The sequence below is a fragment of the Heptranchias perlo genome, chromosome 30 (assembly GCF_035084215.1).
Source record: "Heptranchias perlo isolate sHepPer1 chromosome 30, sHepPer1.hap1, whole genome shotgun sequence".
Lineage (NCBI taxonomy): Eukaryota > Metazoa > Chordata > Chondrichthyes > Hexanchiformes > Hexanchidae > Heptranchias > Heptranchias perlo.
Genome location: NC_090354.1, coordinates 7,175,728 through 7,198,020, shown reverse-complemented (window position 1 = coordinate 7,198,020; position 22,293 = coordinate 7,175,728). Strand labels below are relative to the sequence as shown.

Below are 22,293 nucleotides of genomic sequence, written 5' to 3'. Positions count from 1 at the left end.
TCATTGATTGCTTTCTGCGACACAGTATAACCTCTTTCTCTGTGTATAAAAATATCACGGCAGTTCTGTCTATTTCAATGGCTCTGAATCTGTATCAGTGCCTTTCTCGAAAAATCTCACTGGTTCCGTGGTCTAACCTTGGCATCATTGTGTAATGTGTACTGCTACTAAAAATTCATAATGTCAAATACCAAGTGGAGGACAAGAGGATATAAATAACCAGCCTCAGGCATGATTTGAGATTAGATGGAATTTTTTCCCCACAGAGTAAATCATGTGTGGAATCAGTTCCCAGCTAAAGCAGTTAACGCTGCACCAATTAACACCTTTTAGTTTTAAAAAAAAAGGTTGCTGGATGAGTATCTGGTTTGAAAATACGACGTTGCCAACACTGGTGATTCACATGTGAGTCCTACGGTTTGCCTAAGTTTTTATTAGCATAGAAAGCGACGCTGAAATTTCTAGTGTGAATCGTGAAGATGAAAAAAAACTGTTAATCATGGGACTCGTGAGTGAACGGCAAGATTGCGATAACATTGGGACGTGAGATTACGGCCTATATTTTCCAATTGCTGTTATTTTAACTCTAGCATTAACAGGGTAGAATCTCCGCGCAGGTTCGCTGATGTTACTGCCGTAACTTTGACAGGCAATTTCCTGGAGAAACAGCGCGATTTACGCCATCTCGCGAGGGTTTGAACCACACGCCCGCCCTCCCCCCACCTCCTCGGGAATTACTGGCAAACATATTGAAGAAAAGAAAGAAAGAACTTGCATTTATATAGTGCCTTTCACAACCTCAGGATGTCCCAAAGTGCTTTACTTTTGAAGTGTAGCCACTGTTGTAATGTAGGAAACGCAGCAGCCAATTTGCGCACAGCAAGATCCCACAAACAGCAGTGTGATAATGACCAGATAATCTGTTTTTTAGTGGTGCTGGTTGAGGGATAAATATTGGCCAGGACACCAGGGAGAACACCCCTGCTCTTCTTGGGAATGGTGCCGTTAGATCTTTTACGTCCACCTGAGAGGGCAGACGGGGCTTCGGTTTAACGTCTATTCCGAAAGTCGGCCCCTCCAACTGGATTAGTTAACACCGACGTTAAAAAAGGGCCGATTGGAAAACTTAGGTATGAGGGCATCAAGGATAAGTGCAGATCGAGAAGCTCCTGAGCTGTGTTCAAACATGGTGGTTTGGGAGCTGATGGGATTGTTGAAATTTTATGACCAGGAAGGCAACTAGCCTTGGGTATTTAATATTGAATTAATTTACCTTTGTGGTGAATGAGCAATGAGATCAAAGCCTAAAAGTTACTTTCAGCATTTAAAATAAATGGGTCAACACCTCTGTTAAAATAGTTAATGAAGGAATGTCGTACAAATGGTTAAACATTGGTACATTGATATTGCCAACAGTGATTTCTAGGTTTAATGGGTTAAACTGAGATTATGTTAGAATTGATAGAAGGATCAAACTTGATGGGCCAAATGGCCTTTTCTTGTTCCCTATTATCATAGAATCATACAGCACAGAAGGAGGCCATTCATCCCATTGTGTCTGTGCCGTCTATTTGAAAGAGCGATCCAATTAGTCCCACTCCCCTGCTCTTTCCCCATTAGCCCTGCAAATTTTTTCCTTTTCAAGTATTTATCCAATTCCCTTTTGAAAGTCATTATTGAATCTGCTTCCACCGCCCTTTCAGGCAGCGCATTCCAGATCGTAACAACTCGCTGCGTAATAAAATGTCTCTTCAGCTCCCCTCTGGTTCTTTTGCTTTTATAAATATTTAGGTTCCCGTTGCCACCGTTGTGCCACTTTATATAAAGTGGGAGCGTGCTGGTGTAGAGCAGCTGCCGTGTTTGCCTAACTTATTGTGTGAATTCCTTCAAGTCCCTGTTCTGCATGTTTAAATATTGGGCTGGGTGGTATTCTGAGATTTTAATACCACAAGGTTAAGGAGAGGGGGGCATTCGGTCCAATGATAAAGTGAGAACGAAGTGGGAAAACTTGGCAAAAAAAATGGAAAGTTGCTCCCCTGCCCATTGTGTACACACCTGATGGGAATCTGTCCCGGTGACCTGACCATAACTGTGAGGAGCACGACAGGGTTTTTTTTATTAACTCTGTTGGATACAATGAAATACATTTCCCCCACCCCACCTCTTCTCCGATTTTCTCCACTCCCTTCCTCTCCTGAAGCCATTCCTCAGTGCATGACGGTTCTGTAGGAACAAGGCACCTTCCCGCTGCTGTGGACTGTCGGGGCCAGGTCAGAGCTTTCCATTGCATGGTACAATGGAACGCCAATGTAGGGTGGCACTGTGCCACTAAACTAGGTAGATTGGAACTTTACATCTGTACATTAACACAACAGGAAAAGCATGTACAGTGGGGACATTGCCCCTATACAGGGAGTCATGATGGTGAGGAACTGTAATAGTAATCCAGGGAACATGAGTTCAAATCCCACCACGGCTGTTTGAGAATTTGAATCCGGTTTTTAAAAATCTGGAAATAAAGCAAAAGCTGGTATGAGCAAAAGTGACCATGAGGTTCACTAATGCCCTTTAGGAAAGGAAACCTGCCGTCCTTACCCAGTCTGGACCTATATGTGACTCCAGTCCCACGCCAAGGTATTTGACTCTTGACTGCCCTCTGAAGTGACCTAGCAAGCCATATGGTCGTATCAAACAATCAGGGCAACTAGGGATGGGCAATAAATGCCGGCCTTGCAGGCCAATCTCAAGAATTTTTTTTTTTTTAAATGTGCTGACTAGTAGTGTAAAGAGATGGTTATTGCTGTGCCTACCTCAGCTGTCAGAATGATTTACTCAAAAAGCATTTGCAGCCATGTGAGTGGGGGAGAATTGGACCCTCCTAATGTGTGAACTCTCTAGGTAGGAGCTACGCTGTTCTTAATGGCTGCACCTGCTTCACTTGGTGTTAATCACTCAAACAACTAATCACCATTTTACTCTAATTAAACCTCCAGATTTGTCAAAAAAAAAATTCCAGCTTTCAAAATCACTGGCTTGTGTTCCCACTATCAGGATAACACATGTGTCTCTGCACCTGTTTCCTTTTCAGTTTCTTATCTTATGCAGCTCAGATGTCTGTGTCATTGTGTTTGTGAAGAGACACTTCAACATTCTTCAGATTCATGTGAATATAAATCTGAAAGCTTTCATACAAATATAAAACATTTTTTCAAAATCTGAGACACTATTTATCAAAACAGAAATTACAGGCGGGGATGTTTTGAATTACAATCCTTTTCTTTCGTGTGTGAGGGAATGTCAGAGCTCAAGAATGAAGCATTGTCTAGCTTATTGTGCCCGGTGTCAGAATCAAGTGCTCTCAGGCTCAGCACGGTATGAAGCTGCGGTAGAGCGAAGGTCCCTCTACTCTGTCCCGAGAAGGTGCCTCAGCCCCCAGCTTCAGAAGAACGACTGCACCCATGTAATATTTACCCACACTAATCACTCTTTCTCAGAATGTCGTTTGCACTGAGTCTGCACTGAAGTAAGGGCAGATTAATGCTGCGGATCCAAGCCCACTGTGTTGCTCCAGACGCAACGGCTTAAAAAAAAAACTTGGCCCCAAAAATCCACGGGCCCCGGTGCCTCTTGGCGCCCTCCGACTCCGGCCCCTGCAGGAGTTGGCATGGTCAGAAGGAGAGCACCTCATTTGAATTGGACAGTTGGGGGAGATGACTGAAAACGTGGTTGAAATGACAGGTTATGAGGAGGCTTTTAAAGGCGGGGAGCAGTGGGGGAGGGCGGAGAGGGGTAGTGTGGTGGAGATTTTCACTTAGAACCTTGACTGCCACAAGTTGGAGGTCCATTCATCCCATTAATCTGGACTGGATGTTAACCCCAGGTTCCAGAAATGAAAAGTCAAACTTGTGCCACCCAGTCCTGGATTTATTAGTTTTCAAGTATTTTGTGGGAACGAGTGCGCAGGCTCCATCTAGTGGTCATTGACTTTATAAGAACATAAGAAATAGGAGCAGGAGTAGGCCAATCGGCCCCTCGAGCCTGCTCCGCCATTCAATAAGATCATGGCTGATCTGATCCTAACCTCAAATCTAAATTCATGTCCAATTTCCTGCCCACTCCCCGTAACCCCTAATTCCCTTCACTTCTAGTAAACTGTCTATTTCTGTTTTAAATTTATTTAATGATGTAGCTTCCACAGCTTCCTGGGGCAGCAAATTCCACAGACCTACCACCCTCTGAGTGAAGAAGTTTCTCCTCATCTCAGTTTTGAAAGAGCAGCCCCTTATTCTAAGATTATGCCCCCTAGTTCTAGTTTCACCCATCCTTGGGAACATCCTTACCGCATCCACCCGATCAAGCCCCTTCACAATCTTATATGTTTCAATAAGATCGCCTCTCATTCTTCTGAACTCCAATGAGTAGAGTCCCAATCTACTCAACCTCTCCTCATATGTCCACCCCCTCATCCCCGGGATTAACCGAGTGAACCTTCTTTGTACTGCCTCGAGAGCAAGTATGTCTTTTCTTAAGTATGGAGACCAAAACTGTATGCAGTATTCCAGGTGCGGTCTCACCAATACCCTATATAACTGCAGCAATACCTCCCTGTTTTTATATTCTATCCCCCGAGCAATAAAAGCCAACATTCCGTTGGCCTTCTTGATCACCTGCTGCACCTGCAAACTAACTTTTTGATTTTCTTGCACGAGGACCCCCAGATCCCTTTGTACTGCAGTACTTTCCAGTTTCTCGCCATTAAGATAATAACTTGCTCTCCGATTTTTCCTGCCAAAGTGCATAACCTCACATTTTCCAATATTGTATTGCATCTGCCAAATCTCCGCCCACTCACCCAGCCTGTCTATATCCCCTTGTAGGTTTTTTATGTCCTCCTCACTCTCTACTTTCCCTCCCATCTTTGTATCATCTGCAAACTTTGATATGTTACACTCGGTCCCCTCCTCCAAATCGTTAATATAGATTGTAAAGAGTTGGGCACCCAGCACTGACCCCTGCGGAACACCACTGGCTACAGGTTGCCAGTCCGAGAATGTACCATTTATTCCAACTCTCTGCTTCCTGTTAGATAACCAATCCTCCACCCATGCCAGAATATTACCCCCAATCCAGTGATTCTTTATCTTGAGCAATAATCTTTTATGTGGCACCTTGTCGAATGCCTTCTGGAAGTCCAAATACACTACGTCCACTGGTTCCCCTTTATCCACCCTGTACGTTATATCCTCAAAGAACTCAAGCAAATTTGTCAGACATGACGTCCCCTTCGTAAAGCCGTGCTGACTTTGTCCTATTAAATTATGTTTATAATTTCTTGCTTTGTGATTTATTTGAGGTGTTTGGTTCAAAGTAATGGAACCCTGGGACATGGATATCTAGTGAGTTGGTTATTTGGCACTTTTTTCAGCTAGTGAAGCATCAAGGATCCACAGTGCAAGAAAGAACCAAGGTTGAAAAGAGTAGGAGGGAATGTGAGATAAATCAAGTTGTAGTGATCAGGTGTCGTCAAGCTTGAGTTTTGGAAGCCTTGTAGATTGCAGGAGGCAGGGAGAACTGAGGGAGGTAAAGAACAGTTTAATATCCTGGAAAAGAATGAAATCATGCTGTGTGCTATTAATAATGAAACATGTCAACACTTTTGTGTGAAATTTTCCTGTCTGCTCTTTTAACGGAGGTGTTAATGCATGGAACACAGAGGGCAGAGTGTGTCAGTCATGGATCAGTTGGTAGCACTGTCACCTCTGAGTCAGAAGGTTGTGGGTTACAAGTCCCACTCCAGAGGCTGACACTCCAGCGCAGTACTGAGGGAGTGCCGCACTGTTGGAGGTGCCGTCTTTTGGATGAGACGTTAAACCGTGGCCCCATCTGCCCTCTCAGATGGACGCAAAAGATCCCATAGCATTATTAGCAGAGCAAGGGAGTTCTCCCCGGTGTCCTGGGTCAATATTTATCCCTCAACCAACATCAATTAAAAACAGATTATCTGGTCATTATCACAGTGCTGTTTGTGGGACCTTGCTGTGCGCAAATTGGCTGCCGCATTTCCTATATTACAACAGTGACTACTCTTCAAGAGTACTTCATCGCTTTGGGACGTCCTGAGGTCACAAAAGGCACTATATAAATACAAGTTCAATCCATCTTGCACATAAACCCATTAACAGGTTTGTTACCAACAAATTACAGACCGATTTCAAGTCGAGAGTGAGGAATTGGGAGGACGAGGAAGAGCCTGTGGGACAGTTATTACATCTTTGTAGTCCTGCACTGACACAGTCAGCAGGGAATGAGAAGATTATCAACAGGAGCCCAGCAAATCTCCTCGGATTCCAATGCAATAAGACATCTTTATTGCTGTGGAAAATCACAGAACCACAAGAGGATCGGGGGTATTTATGTCACAAATGGTAACACTTCCTGTCCAGGATTGTATTCTTATTTATTTGATGAATCATATCACAGGGTTGGACCCAATTACTTTCTGAATGCAGGATTCCCCTGCAGGGCCTGTTAGCAAGATTTCATACCAAAATTTCGACCCGTTGTATAAACACACAACAGGCGCTCCCCCTGGGGTGTGGTACGCGCACTGAGTGCATTTTGGGAAACCATGTGCGCATTGCCTGTGATTTTCCATCCAATATTAGAGGCAGGAAAGTTATTTGCTGTGCTCTAGTGATTTTCCTGGCAGCAGCGCTCCCCGCTGGGAGCATCGGAAGGCAGAATCACTCTAACCTAATATGTGGCCCCAACCCTTGAAATTTAAGAATCTCTTTACCTAAACTTTCTTGACCGCACATTCAGTATTGCTGGCAGCACAATAAGCTTTCAGTCGATATCTGCTTTGTTCCCGTTTTATTCCCCCCCCCCAGACCCCCGCTCTCCTGAAGACACCGACTCGTAGCTAGGGTTCAGTTCCACAGGTGCTGGCCGCTCTCTGCTGCCTCACCCCCAAGTAACCATTCTTCATGCGTGAGAGTCAGTAAAGGTATGTGACCATCGAGCCCACCACTAATGCCTGCTGCAGTCACCACCATAGCTGAGACGCACAGGCCCACCTAGGGATCTAGCAAAAGCTAACCAGCCGCTTCAAAAAAGCTGACAACTCAAAGACAGCCTTGATTATAAGTCTCTGCCAGGTGAAAACAAGTAGTTACATGGACTTAGTAACATAAAGTAGCGGTCCACCCATGCCTCGAATTGAAAATTCTCATCCTCGTATTCAAATCCCTCCATGCCCTCGCCCCTCCCTATCTCTGTAACCTCCGCCAGCCCTGCCACCCTCCGAGATCACTTTGTTCCTCCAACACTGGCCTCTTGTGCATCCCCCCCCTTTCCTTTGCCTCACCATTGGCGGCCATGCCTTCGGCTGCCTAGGCCCTAAGTTCTGGAATTCCCTCCCTAAGCCTCTCCGCCTCCTCATCTCTCCCTCCAACTTTTGACGCTCTGTAAAACCTACCTCTTTGACCAAACCTTTAATCACCTGTCCTAATGTCTCCTTCTTTGGCTGGGTGTCAATTTTTGTCTGATTACGCTCCTGTGAAGCACTTTGGAGACGTTTTGCTATATTAAAGGCGCTATATAAATGCAAGTTGTTGTTGTATACTCAACATTGCTCTGCTCCTATTGGCGGGAAAACATAATACATGAAAACCTAAAGGGGAAAATCCAAATATTGAAGGCAAAAAATTGGTGGTACATTTCTAAGGGGATCGAGGACAATGCTCCCCAAGAATTTTTTTTGAATTATTTCATTAAAAATTACACGTTCTGATTAGTTTTTCAGCAATTTTATACTTCACAATTGTTAGATTTTTCCTCACAGATGGTAAAGAGTGAGCAGACTTCCATCCCATCAGACTGGATGAGATTCAGCCAAGGTTCCAGAGTCGAAAGGTCAAAGCTCTAATCCATTGTGTGTCCCCCAGTCTCAATGAACGTAACTGGATAGGGAATTAATGGGGAGAGAATAAATTGAGCAAAATGATGCTAAATCAATCAGCAGAAAGATCCTTAACACACCAATAAAACATTGAAAAGACATCAAAGTGCCGTCAAAAATAATTGGATCTATTCAATCTTGCTGTAATCTGGGGAACTAAAAGATAAAACATTTTAGCTGAAAACTCATTCGGCATTAATTGAGATTAGAGACAAGATGTTGAGAGGCCTCTCCATTAAGTTACTTTCTGCTTGGGTGTTCGAATCTCATAACTACAATAGTTTCTTCTTCAGGTTCTAGTTCTTTGTCCAGAGAGTGGCTAGAATTTGGAACTCGCTACCACAAGGCGTAGCTGAGGCGAATAGCATAGATGCCTTTAAGCTAGATAAACACACGAGGGAGAAAGGAATAGAACATTATGCTGATAGCGTTAGATGAAGAGGGGTGGGGGGAGTCTCGTGTGCAGCATAAACACCGGGTTTTAACAGCTTCCGTCTTTTTCTTCCTTGTAGAATATTTATAAAATTCCAATAAAAAGCAGAATAGAGAAGTAGAAACCAGCTAAACACAGGACAACATTAGGGAGGGAGGGAGGGAAGGAGGGAAGAAAGAACTTGCAACTATATAGAGCCTTTCACGACCCTGGGACGTCCCAAAACGCTTCACAGCCGATGAAGTACATTTTGAAGTGTAGCCACTGTTGTAATGTAGGAAACATGGCAGCCAATTTGTCAGACTGCCTCCAGCTCATTTTGTATCGGGCTCTTAAGAGTTGACAGGGAAAGGAAGGCTTTTGGCCCATCAGGTTGGCCTGGATGTGAACCCAGAATCTCAGGGCTGGGAAGGCAAAGTGTTAACTCCCTACATCACCCAGCTCCTCCATCGAGGCTACTTCAGGACTGTTGAGTTAATTAAAAAATATATTATGGTGGAATCTAAAATTAAACACTAGTTTCAGGAGGACAATTATCTGGCTTTATGTTATTAGCAGGGGTGAGTCAGCCATTGCTGGTTATCAAACACTACTCATAATCCCAACACAGAGAGGAATAATGAGAGTGCTGTCGAAACGGCTGATCTTTGTAACCGGTGTATTAAAAAAAGTTCTATATAAACTCCTCAGGCAAATGAAAACTATTTGCCTCGGTGGATGCGGCTTAGATATTAAAATGCCAGAAGCATCAAGAGTTTGATTAATTTTGGTACTTTTTAAAGCGATCTAGCTGATCTAGTGATCTTTAGTCTCAAGAGGTTTTGCGAATGCAACTTTTTTTAATAAACAGTGAGAACGTGTTTGACTATGGGTCTTCGTGCAGTTTGAATCCTTGCCAGTGATGGGCTGAGTGAAGAATTGGAAGCTGTATGTCATAAATTTAATAATCTGCCTGGATACAAGCTGCTTCTGCTTATAAATTCATACATATTAAAAATACAAAGCAAGTAAAGGATGAGTTTGTCCTCCTACACTGCTCCATCCAAAACTCAATGCAAAAACTTCAGGGATAATTTCTCCGAGATGGCACTGCCATTGGGAGCTTTGTCTGCTGGCCATGCATGTTGGGAAGTTGCCAGCCATCTGCCTACAATTTCAATGCCCGCTAAAAGTGGCAGGAGTAATCAGTGAGTGGCAATAGCAGGTTGGAATTGATAAGACTGAACGCCTTGAACTCTGTGCTGGTCATTTGACTGGTTTTACTGAAGTACCAGTCCAGGAAAGACAACATGACCGACGGTGGCAACCAGAATGTGTAACCTGGGAACAATTTGCTCCCTCACCAGGAATATAATTATTTTGTCACATCGATCAACATCTCCAAAAACAGATTATCTGGTCATTTATCTCACTGAGAGGATATTCTTATCAGGAATGGCTGAACAGGCTGGGGCTCTTTTTTCTAGAAAAGAGAAGGCTGAGGGGTGACCTGATAGAGGTCTTTAAGACAATTAATGGGTTTGATGGTGTAAACGTACAGAAAGTGTCTCCACTTGCGGGGGAGTTCAAAACTAAAGGTCATAAATTTAAAATAGCCGCTAATAAAAAGCATAGATGCATTTAAGGGAAGTTAGATAAGTACATGAGGGAGAAAGGGATAGAAGGATATGCTGATAGGGCTAGATGAAGTAGGGAGGGAGGAGGCTCGTGTGGAGCATAAACGCCGACATAGACCAGTTGGGCCGAATGGCCTGTTTCTGTGCTATAGTTTTGATGTAACTCGATGTAACTGCTATTTGTGGGAACGTGCTGTGTACAAATTGGCTGCCGTGTTTGCCTACAAAACAACAGTGGCCACGCTTGTTGGCTGTGTAGCACTTTGGGTTGTCTTGAGGACATGAAAGGCATATGTAAAACAAGTTCTTTGTATCTTATCTCGGACTGCAAGAAATATTGCTGTGACTTTATTACTTTTCTTGAGTTTTTCAAGGTGAGGGTGTCTGCTCGATGTATATATATTGGATTTTTTTATACATAAAGTAGGGCATGAATCGTTCTCTTTGCCACTATCTAAGCTCTTCCCCAATCCCCAGAGAGACAGGAGTTGCTGATGACCAGCAACATCGGGAGGAAGGCAAGGAGCCTGAGGATGTGGCCATGGTAAGACACCGCCATATGTGGAGGCTTATGTGCGCAGAATCTGGCTGTAGTTAGCTCAGCTACAAAGAGGCAACTAATGGGTGTAAGAGCCCGTAAACAGGTTTTAATGTGCTGGGTAATACAAAGCCCATTTTGGTCAGACTGTGAAAGGGCATTAGAGAGACAGAAGGGAGTGCCGTGTAACATGACTGACACAGTCAAGCAACAAGATGGGGAGACTGTTAAAGGTTGAAGTCAGAGAATTCAACCAGAGGACTGCAGAGTACCCAGGAGGAAGAGTAGGCATGAGGGCCAGTATTCTGGGTTTATCATCATAGACGTTAGCCTCGCTGCCAGTGGCGTACATCAGGAAATCACAGACGGGTTGCCCGCCATTTCCTATCCATGTCAATAGACGTTAAACCCTCTCTTCTGTTACAGATGCCGATCAGCCAGCCATGAATTTCAAAATCTTTTCTGTTTTTGGCCAGAATTTCCTCAGAGCTTCTCCTGTTCTGTCGCCGTGACTTTAAAAAAAAAGAAAGACTTGCATTTATATAGCGCCTTCCACAACTCCAGGATGTCCCAAAGCACCGTTCAGCCAATTAAGTACTTTTGAAGTGCAGTCACTGTTGTAATGTAGGAAACGCGGCAGCCAATTTGCGCACAGCAAGCTCCCATAAACAGCAATGTGATAATGACCAGATAATTTGTTTTTTAGTGATGTTGGTTGGGGGATAAATATTGGCCAGGACACCAGGGAGAACTCCCCTGCTCTTCTTCGAAATAGTCTACCTGAGAGGGCAGACGGGGCCTCAGTTTAACGTCTCATCCGAAAGACAGCACCTCCAACAGTGCAGCACTCTCTCAGTACTGCACTGGAGCATCAGCCTGGATTATGTGCTCAAGTCTCTGGAGTGGGACTTGAACCCATGACCTTCTGACTCAGAGGCGAGAGTGCGACCAACTGAACTATGGCTAACAGTGAAACGGGGACATTTGTTCGTAGGCATTTTAAAGTTATACACTTATAGGGTTCTATTTTCCCCCCAGGAAAACTTTAACTATACCAAGCTTTTTAATGTTTTATTTAGTATTATTCTAGGAATACTTACTGTTGTAATATATACATGAATGTACAATTATGGGATGTTGTTTACTGCAGCTGTGTAGAGGTATTAATCATTTTTCTGGTTAGTTATTTCTTTCCGTTACAGAATGTTCCAGTTAATTTTAGCTCCAAGTTTTATAGGTAGAGGAAACCAAATAAGGCTTTTTCAAATTTAAATGTTCATGTTTTTCTCATGGATTGTGCATGGGGCTAAAGCACGAAAACTGCCAACAGCAGACCATGTAAAGCTTAGAATGGTAGAATGGCTGAGACCAGCAGAGATGGAGGCCAGCAGAGATGGAGGCCAGCAGAGATGGAGGCTAGCAGAGATGGAGGCCAGCAGAGACGGAGAGCACCAGCAGAGAAGCAGACCAGCAGAGAAGCAGACCAGCAGAGACGGAGAGCACCAGCAGAGACGGAGACCAGCAGAGATGGAGAGCACCAGCAGAGAAGCAGACCAGCAGAGAAGCAGACCAGCAGAGACGGAGAGCACCAGCAGAGACGGAGACCAGCAGAGACGGAGACCAGCAAAGTCTTCATCTGGGAGATTCCACAGGGCAGATCTCGACTTTGTGCGATAGCCCATTTTACATCTCCCCCCCATTTTTATTTCCATTGAAGTCGTTCCATGCATTATATTTACCCCACAGGAAAAGTCATTGTATTCACTCCGCTTCAAAGTCAGATATTGGTAAACATCCTCTGGAAAATAATAAAACTGAGGGTGATATCTTCTAAACACCTTTATGTTTTGGTGAATCTAACTCTCCATCTTTCACATTATCTTCTGCCTTTCCCCCTATTCCCAGCACCTCCATGATCCATGGCCAAGTTGGCAGCAATGTGACTTCCTCTTAGACCTCCACTCATGTCACTAAGAGGTCCACGTTGGCCAGTGTGGGATCGGTTTCTCTCTCCACTGAGTTTTAGAACTGTAAGTAGATTTCTCAATCTTGACGACTCGGTCATGAGTAAACCATATTTTGCCATTACATTGTCTAATCCAGTCTCATTAAAACCCAGCTGACAGCCAACAGTTGCTCACCAAATCTTCATGTAAATAAAGTCACGTCCCACAATTTTGTAGATTTGTATGTAATTCAGCACCTTGCCAATCAGAGTTTATATCCACCGCAAGAATGCTTATAAAATGGTGACCTCATTCTTGAACTGGATTGCACACTTACACATATATCAAATATACACAAATATATATCATCATTTTATGATTCCATTTCTCTCCTTTTACCTCTCCTCAGTTGAAATAGAATCCTGTGCTGAGGTAACATAGGAACAGGAGTAGGCCATTCAGCCCCTCGTGCCTGCTCCTCCATTTGATAAGATCATGGCTGATCTGTGATCTAACTCCATATACCTGCCTTTGGCCCAAATCCCTTAATACCTTTGGTTGGCAAAAAGCTATCTATCTCAGATTTAAAATTAGCATTTGAGCTAGCATCAATTGCCGTTTGCGGAAGAGAGTTCCAAACTTCTACCATCCTTTGTTTTCTAATCTCACTCCTGAAAGGTCTGGCTCTAATTTTTAGACTGTGCCCCCTAGTCCTAGAATCCCCAACCAGCGGAAATAGTTTCTCTCTATCCACCCTGAAGTTCAGGCACTGTGGTTGAGATCAGCACAGACCAGCATCAAACATAAGACCTTCATGGTTTACATGTTTTCAGTTTTATACCACAGTGTGCATTCACTCACTCAGTTATCATGGAAGTCTACCTTAGACGGGATGTTGGGCGGCTCTTCTTTTCCTAGAGAGTAGTGAGCTTCTGGAATGTGTTGCCAGCTGGTGTGGTGGGCACTGACTCTCCGCCTTCAAGAGAGAGCTGGACCGTTTCTTGACTGGGGCAGAGATCGCATCATATAGGAAGTAAGTGGCTTCACAGATAACACGTGGTCCATGTGATCTCCTGGACTGGTTTCGATCACCTGAGGGAGCCGGAAAGGAATTTTCCAGTGTATTTTTTTCCTTATTGCCCCTGCGTTTCTTTGTTTTGTGTCTCTCCCAGGAGATTACTTGGCTGCAGGGTTGGAGGGGGGGCAGGGGTGGGGGGAGTTGGGGGTGGGGGGGAACGCGGTAAGAAGTATTTAGTCATGATGTTCCGGCCATCATGAATGTGGGGCAGCCTTGATGGACCAGCTGGTCTTTTCCTGTCTGTCATTTGCATCTGTTCGTATGTTTGTTCATGGTGGGCTTAAATGTAACAAGTACAGATCTTAGTGAAGCCCCCTACAGATCTGAGGCAATAGGGATAATGAGACCAAACTAATTTCACTTCATGCAGGGTCCTAGCAGATTGAGAAAAGAATCCCACTTTTAAAGTACGCCACCAGATCATATTAATGGGCGTCACACAATGAATTACTTTTAAGGTGTTCTGGAGGAGTTATGTAGTCAATCTGCACCAGCCTTGTCATCAATCTATGTCACAAACTCCATCCTCTTGTCACCGATTCCATCCCCCACCCCAGCCAATGTCTCAGGCTGAACCAGACTGTTCGCATTCCTGGCATCCTATTTGGCCCTGAGCTGAAGTTCTGTCCCCAAATCCTCTCCATCACAAAGACCGCCTACTTCCACATCCGTAATATCGCCCGTCTCCACCCCTGCCTCAGCTTATCTGCTGCTGGAACCCTCATCCATGCTTTTGTTACCTCCAAGCTCGACAATTCGAATGGTCTCCTGGGCAGCCTCCTGTCTTCCCATCACCCACCGTAAACTTGAGCTCATCCAGAACTCGCACCAAGTCCCGTTCATCTACATCGGCTCCCAGTCCGGCAACGGCTTGATTGTAAAATCCTCATCCTTGTTTTCAAATCCTTCCATGGCCTCCCCCCTCCCTATCTCTGTAACCTTCTCCAGCCCTACAGCCCTCCAAGAACTCTGCATTCCTCCAACTCTGGCCTCTTGTGCATGTCCCACTCCCTTCGTCCCACCATTGGCGGCTGTTCCTTCAGCCGTCTAGGCCCTAAGCTCTGGAATTCCCTCCTTAAACATCTCCACTTCTCCACCACCTCTCTCTCCCCCTTTAAGACACTCCTTAAAACCTACCTCTTTGATCAAGCTTTTAGTCACCCGTCCTAATATTTCCGTCTTTGGCTTGGTCTCAATTATTGTCTGATCACGCTCCTGTGGAGCTCCTTGGGACGTTTTACTATATTAAAGGTGCTATGTAAATGCAAGTTGTTGTCCCACAAACAGCAATGAGAAGAATGACTGGTTAATTTGGGGGTGTTGGTTGGGCAATGCAATGGGAGAAAAATACCACAGCAAGTTTCTCATGATAAGGGGCTTGAAACTGAAGGAACAATCTTGGAATGCAGTGTTATATAATGGACTGGATCACTGCTAGATCAGTATCAGCACCGATCGGCCATCTCAGTGTTGTGATACCCTCGTTGGAAGATTAATGTCAGAATTCTAATCATAGCATCATGGTCTTCAATATGACTGTCACTCTAACTAACTGAAAACTGTTACATGGTTAGTGCTTTAGACGTGTTCTGAAATTTGTATTCCCGTTCAGCTCACTGGGGTTTATTAATGATTGCGAAGGCAGTTGTATAATGGGGAAGGATAAATGAACATCCCAGTGGTTGCTTAATCACCCTCTTTTATCTCTTGCTTCCCCCCAAAACATCCACATCTTCTCCATCATTAATGCCCAATTAGTGCCCTGCACAATATACTGATGTGAGAGATCATTACCAAACCATCACTATGATGCTACGTAACCTTGTGACAGATAAGTCACATTAACTAACGATTTGGAGTTGAAATTCCTCTTTTAACGAGAAAACGCAGAATGCCTGTTTTCTTTTTTCATTACTAATGACCCACCAACAAATTCACATTCTCAGTAAATCATACATCTGAAGGTTACACGTTTCATTTCTGGCTTGTTAATTACGGAGAAAAACATGAATTCCCCATTTTTCATTCAAAGCGGAAGTCGAGGCCATTGTTACATTGGTGTATACTTGAATAAGGTAACAATCACATCCATGGACCAAGTGGAGAGGTCACCTGCAATGCATCTCCTCCAATGGCGCTCTTGACCCCATAGGTCAGCACCTCAAGAGTTCAAATGTCGTCGGCACCACGCTGCTGATGTAAGTCCAACATTTACAAAATATCCCTGGTGCCTCAGTGGTTACGTGGACCACCCAGTGTTATACTGAGACCTACAGATCAGGAAGATCCCAGCTTTGCTCCAGTTCCGTGGTAAGTAGGAAATGATGGATGCAAAGCCCCATTTTATCATATGAGAAAGAAAGTAAGAATTTGCATTTATGGAGCACCTTTCATGTTCTCAAGGCATCCTAAAGGGTTTTACAACCAATTAAGTAATTTTGAAGGGCAATTATTGTCGTAATGGATGAAAACACAGCAGTCTGTTTGCACACAGCAAGGTCCCACAAACAGCAATGAGATAAATGACTAGATAATCTGATTTTGTTGGTGTTGTTTGAGAGATGGAATGGTGGTTAAAACCAGGAGAACTCTGCTCTTCAAATAGCGCCTTTGGATCTTTTACAGCTACCTGTGAGGGCAGACAGGACCTTGGTTTAATGTCATACCTTACAGGGCTATAGGGAAAGAGCAGGGGAATGGGACTGATTGGATAGCTCTTTCAAAGAGCCGTCACAAGCATGATGGGCCGAATGGCCACCTCTGTACCTACTATACTATGAAGTGTGAAAGAGTTAGCCAGTCAGATAAAAAGGAAAAGTATAAATGCTAATGATCTGAAATTAAAAATGCCGGAAGCACAGTCAGTGCTATACTGGTCTCCAGACACAACACCAACAAAATCAGATTATCTAGTCATTTATCTCATTGCTGTTTGTGGGACCTTGCTGTGTGCAAACAGGCTGCTGTGTTTTCGTCCATTACGACAATAATTGCCCTTCAAAATTACTTCATTGGTTGTAAAACCCTTTAGGATGCCTTGGGACGGATGCAGATGGGACCTTGGTTTAATGTCACACCTGAAAGGCAGCACCTCTGACAGTGCAGTGCTCTCTTGGTACAGCACTGAGTGTTAGCCTAGATTATGTGCTCAAGTCCTGCAGTGGGGTTTGAACCTATGGACCTTCATAACTCAGGAGTGAGAATGCGACCAGCTGAGCCAAACTGACACTGCCCCAACAGCTGAAACCCCTTGCACCTTTTTGAATAAAATCATTTCTTACCCTTTAGATTATAAAGTAAGACCACCATTAAAACATTGCATTGTTTGAATAAAGTAACACCTCGTATATGTGATCAGGGGGTTAATATTTGACTGACTGTGTTTGGAATAATTGGCCATACGTTATAGACAGCCTCTTAACATCTATGATCAATGATAGTCACAGTCTTTTTAACACTAGAATACAAAGAAAACATCAGAGATTTAAATGCTAATCTGATTCTCTGCAGGATATCAGTCACAAAGAGATGTGCAGAATCTAATTTTGCCTACGTATGCAGAAGGCAGAATTGAAGCGGCTTCGGCACGTGGTGCTCAGCAGATTAATGTCATGGAATTTTCTGGAGGACCTAGTGGTCCCACAGATTACATTGTTGTCGCTTCACAGTGTCTCGCTGAATGGCTGAGAAGCCGAGCAGTTCAACAGTAAGTTTTGCCTCTCCACACTTGGGTTGTGTCTGGAGACCGGTATAGCACTGACTGTGCTTCCGGCATTTTTAATTTCAGATCATTAGCATTTATACTTTTCCTTTTTATCTGACTGGCTAACTCTTTCACACTTCATAATATCATAGTAGGCACAGAAGGAGGCCATTAGGCCCATTGTGCCTGTGCCGGCTCTTTGGAAGAGCTATCCAATCAGTCCCATTCCCCTGCTTTTTCCCTATAGCCCTGTAAATTTTTTCCCTTCAAGTATTTATCCAATTCCCTTTTGAAAGTTACTATTAAATCTGCTTCCACCTCCCTTTCAGGCGGTGCATTCCAGATCATAACAACTCGCTGCGTAAAAAAATGGAGTAGGATCATGCCTAATTAAACTAGTGCAGAGTACAGGTCTATGTAAGATCATACTGTAAGAGGATAAAAGTAGCTAGCTTATACTAAAAAGTGCTCAGTGCACAAAGGGGCAAATAGAAGAATGGAATATAAAACCACAAGTAATAAAAACAGAAAATGCTGGAAGAGCTCAGCAAGTCAGTCAGCATCTGTGGAGAGAGAAACAGAGTTAACGTTTCAGGTCAAAGACCTTTCGTCAGAACTGGAAAATGTTAAAGAGTTAAAGTTTTTAAGCAAATACAGAGCCAGGGAAAGTGGGGAGGGGAGGGGAGAGCAAAAGGGAAGGTCTGTGATAGGGTGGAGGGCAGGAGTGATTAAATGACAAAAGGGACGATGGTGCAAGGCAAGGAGGGCAAGAAAAGAAACAAAAGATGGGTCTAGAGGAGCTGTAAATGGCAACATCAGAACCATTACCAGCACCTGCTTCACCTGACGAAGGAGGTAGCCTCCGAAAGCTTGTGAATTTAAAATAAAATTGCTGGACTATAACTTGGTGTTGTAAAATTGTTTACAATTATCAAACAAAGGAAATAAAGATAATCCCATTAACTGTTGAATTACTTTAAGGGCCTTTGACCTTGTTACTTGATAAACAACATACAAAGATCAATCAAGTACAGGAAATTCACACCTAATTAAGGCAAACAAAACACAGCAATCTTTAGAACATATGAACATAAGAAATAGGAACAGGAATAGGCCATAAGGCCCCTCGAGCCTGCTCCGTCATTCAATCAGATCATGGCTGATCTTCAACCTCAACTCCACTTTCCTGCCCGATCCCCATATCCCTTGAATCCCCTGGAGTCCAAAAATCTATCTATCTCAATCTTGAATATACTCAACAACTCAGCATCCACAGCCCTCTGGGGGTAGAGAATTCCAAAGATTCACAACCCTCTGAGTGAAGAAATTCCTCCTCATCTCAGTCTTAAATGGCCGACCCCTTATCCTGCGACTATGCCCTCTAGTTCTAGACTCTCCAGCCAGGGGAAACAGCCTCTCAGCATCTACCCTGTCATGCCCCCTCAGGATCTTGTATGTTTCAATGAGATCACCTCTCCTTCTTCTAAACTGCAGAGAGTATATGTCCATTCTACTCAACCTCTCCTCATAGAACAACCCTCTCATCCCAGGAATTAATCTAGTGAACCTCCGTTGCAAGTATATCCTTCGTTAGATAAGGAGACCAAAACTGTATGCAGTACTCCAGGTGAGGTCTCACCAAAGCCCTGTACAATTATAGTAAGACTTCCTTAATCTTGTACTCCAACCCCCTTGCAATAATGGCCAACATGCCATTCGCTTTCCTAATTGCCTGCTGTACCTGCATGCTAACTTTTTATGTTTCTTGTACCAGGACACCCAAATCTCTCTGGACACCAACATTTAATAGTTTCTCACCATTTAAAAAATATTCTGTTTGTGAATAACTTCACATTTCCCCATATTATACTCCATCTGCCACCTTCTTGCCCACTCACTGTCTATATCTCTTTGCAGCCTCTTTGTGTCCTCCTCACTGCTTGCTTTCCTACCTAGCTTTGTATTGTCAGCAAACTTGGATACATTACACTCGGTCCCTTCATCTAAATCATTAATATAGATTGTAAATAGCTGAGGCCCCAGCACTGAATCCTTGTGATACCCCTCTAGTTACAGCCTGCCAACCTGAAAATGATCCATTTATCCCTACTCCCTGTTTTCTGTCATTAACCAATCCTCTATCCATGTTAATATGTTACCCCCGAACCCATGAGCTTTTATCTTGCAGAACAACCTTTTATGTGGCACCTTATCGAATGCCTTTTGAAAATCCAAATATACTAGATCCACTGGTTCCCCTTTATCTACCCTGTTAGTTACATCCTCAAAAAACTCTAACAGATTTGTCAAACACAATTTCCCTTTCATAAAACCATGTGGACTCTGCCTAATCATATTATGATTTTCCAAGTGCCCTGTTACCACTTCCTTAATAATGGATTCCAGCATTTTCCCGATGACTGATGTCAGGATGAGTGGCCTGTAGTTCTCTCTCCCTCCTTTCTTGAATAGCAGGGTTACATTTGCTACCTTCCAATCCGCTGGGACTGTTCTAGAATCTAGGGAATTTTGGAAGATCATTACCAATGCAACAACTATCTCTGCAGCCACCTCTTTTAGAACCCTAGGATGTAGGCCATCAGGTCCAGGGGATTTATCGGCTTATAGTCCCATTAGTTTCTCGAGTATTTTTTCTCTACTGATAATAATTACATTAAGTTCCTCACTCTCATTAGCCCCTTGGTTCTTCATTATTTCTGGTATGCTTTTTGTGTCATCTACTGTGCAGACAGATAGAAAATATTTGTTTAACGCATCTGCCATTTCCTGATTCCCTATTATAATTTCTCCTGTCTCAGCCTTTAGGGGACCAACGTTTACTTTAGCTACTCTCTTCCTTTTAACATACTTGTACAAGCTCTCACAATTCGTTTTTATATTTCTTGCTAGTTTGCTTTCATATTTGAGTTAGACAAATTTTTGATCAGCAAGGGAGTCAAAGGATATGGGGAAAGGGCAGGAAAGTGGAGTTGAGGTAAAAATCAGATCAGCCATGATCTCATTAAATGGCGGAGCAGGCTCGAAGGGCCAAATGGCCTACTCCTGCTCCTATCTCTTATGGTCTTGTGGTATTATATTCTATTTTCTCCCTTTTAATCAATTTTTTGGTCATCCTTTGCTGGTTTCTAAAACTCTCCCAATCCTTAGGCTTATTACTCTTCTTGGCAGCATTATAGGCCTCTTCTTTTTTTTTATTCGTTCACGGGATGTGGGCGTCGCTGGCAAGGCCGGCATTTATTGCCCATCCCTAATTGCCCTCGAGAAGGTGGTGGTGAGCCGCCTTCTTGAACCGCTGCAGTCCGTGTGGTGACGGTTCTCCCACAGTGCTGTTAGGAAGGGAGTTCCAGGATTTTGACCCAGCGACAATGAAGGAACGGCGATATATTTCCAAGTCGGGATGGTGTGTGACTTGGAGGGGAACGTGCAGGTGGTGTTGTTCCCATGCGCCTGCTGCCCTTGTCCTTCTAGGTGGTAGAGGTCGCGGGTTTGGGAGGTGCTGTCGAAGAAGCCTTGGCGAGTTGCTGCAGTGCATCCTGTGGATGGTGCACACTGCAGCCACAGTGCGCCGGTGGTGAAGGGAGTGAATGTTTAGGGTGGTGGATGGGGTGCCAATCAAGCGGGCTGCTTTATCTTGGATGGTGTCGAGCTTCTTGAGTGTTGTTGGAGCTGCACTCATCCAGGCAAGTGGAGAGTATTCCATCACACTCCTGACTTGTGCCTTGTAGATGGTGGAAAGGCTTTGGGGAGTCAGGAGGTGAGTCACTTGCCGCAGAATACCCAGCCTCTGACCTGCTCTCGTAGCCACAGTATTTATATGGCTGGTCCAGTTACATTTCTGGTCAATGGTGACCCCCAGGATGTTGATGGTGGGGGATTCGGCGATGGTAATGCCGTTGAATGTCAAGGGGAGGTGGTTAGACTCTCTCTTGTCGGAGATGGTCATTGCCTGGCACTTATCTGGCGCGAATGTTACTTGCCACTTATCAGCCCAAGCCTGGATGTTGTCCAGGTCTTGCTGCATGCAGGTTCGGACTGCTTCATTATCTGAGGGGTTGCGAATGGAACTGAACACTATGCAGTCATCACAGTGTTCAGTTAATCTAATACTATCCTTAACTTCTTTAGTTAGCCACAGGGGGATCACTTTCCCCATGGAGTTTTTATTTCTGAATAGAATGTATATTTGTTGAGAATATTGAAATATTCCTTTAAATGTTTGCCATTGCTTTTCAACCATCATACCTTTTAGTCTAATTTCCAAATCTACCGTAGCCAACTCGACCCTCATACCTACGTAATTGGCTTTATTTAAGTTTAGGACTCTAGTTTTGAACTTAGGTATGTCACTCTCAAACTCAATGTGAAATTCTATCATATTATGATCACTCTTCCCCAGAGGATCTTTTACTGTGAGATTACTAATTAACCCTGTCTCATTACACAATACAAGATCTAAAATAGCCTGCTCCCCGGTTGGTCCCATGGCATATTGCTCTCGAATGTATTCCATGAACTCCTTTGCAAGAAACAATCTGTTTAAGGCCAAATCGAGAAAAGACACTCAGTCTGTGCATTTTAGATGAGTTTCAGCAAATGCAAGAGTGTGCGTATCCAACAGAAGATCTAAACACAGCAGAGAACAGGACCTAAGGTGCTGCATTGCTGTCCGGGAGACTTGGAACCGGGTATAAACCAACCTTGTATTCAGTTGTCGCTTGAATATTCTGTGTATTGATGATTCTGCTGATATTATAATAAAGCCTTGTTATACCCATTTGGGGACTGCCAAGTGAATTATTGGAAGGGTAACCAAGGGCTGAGTGCCCACGAACAGGGGACCCTATCTCAACACCTGTGACTGATTGTGGGAGTGGAGGGAATGGTTTGAGGGGATGAATTGAGAGAATTGCACACAAGAAGAACGTTGCACAATGTTAAAGCATATCGGTTTAAGTGAGATTTTTTTTTTCCCTGTCGGATATCACAGCATTAAGCCAG

At 43.9% G+C, this 22,293-nt stretch overlaps 1 protein-coding gene across 1 annotated transcript; it reads left to right on the top strand.

Moving 5' to 3' along the window:
- The first annotated feature begins 279 nt into the window (after nt 1-279).
- Nucleotides 280-12,521, top strand: LOC137300104 (octapeptide-repeat protein T2-like). Its single transcript, XM_067969197.1, has 2 exons — nt 280-405; nt 11,860-12,521. Exon 2 carries the CDS (start codon nt 11,898-11,900, stop codon nt 12,222-12,224), a length of 327 nt encoding a protein of 108 aa, XP_067825298.1. The 5' UTR covers nt 280-405; nt 11,860-11,897; the 3' UTR covers nt 12,225-12,521.
- Nucleotides 12,522-22,293: the final 9,772 nt, after the last annotated feature.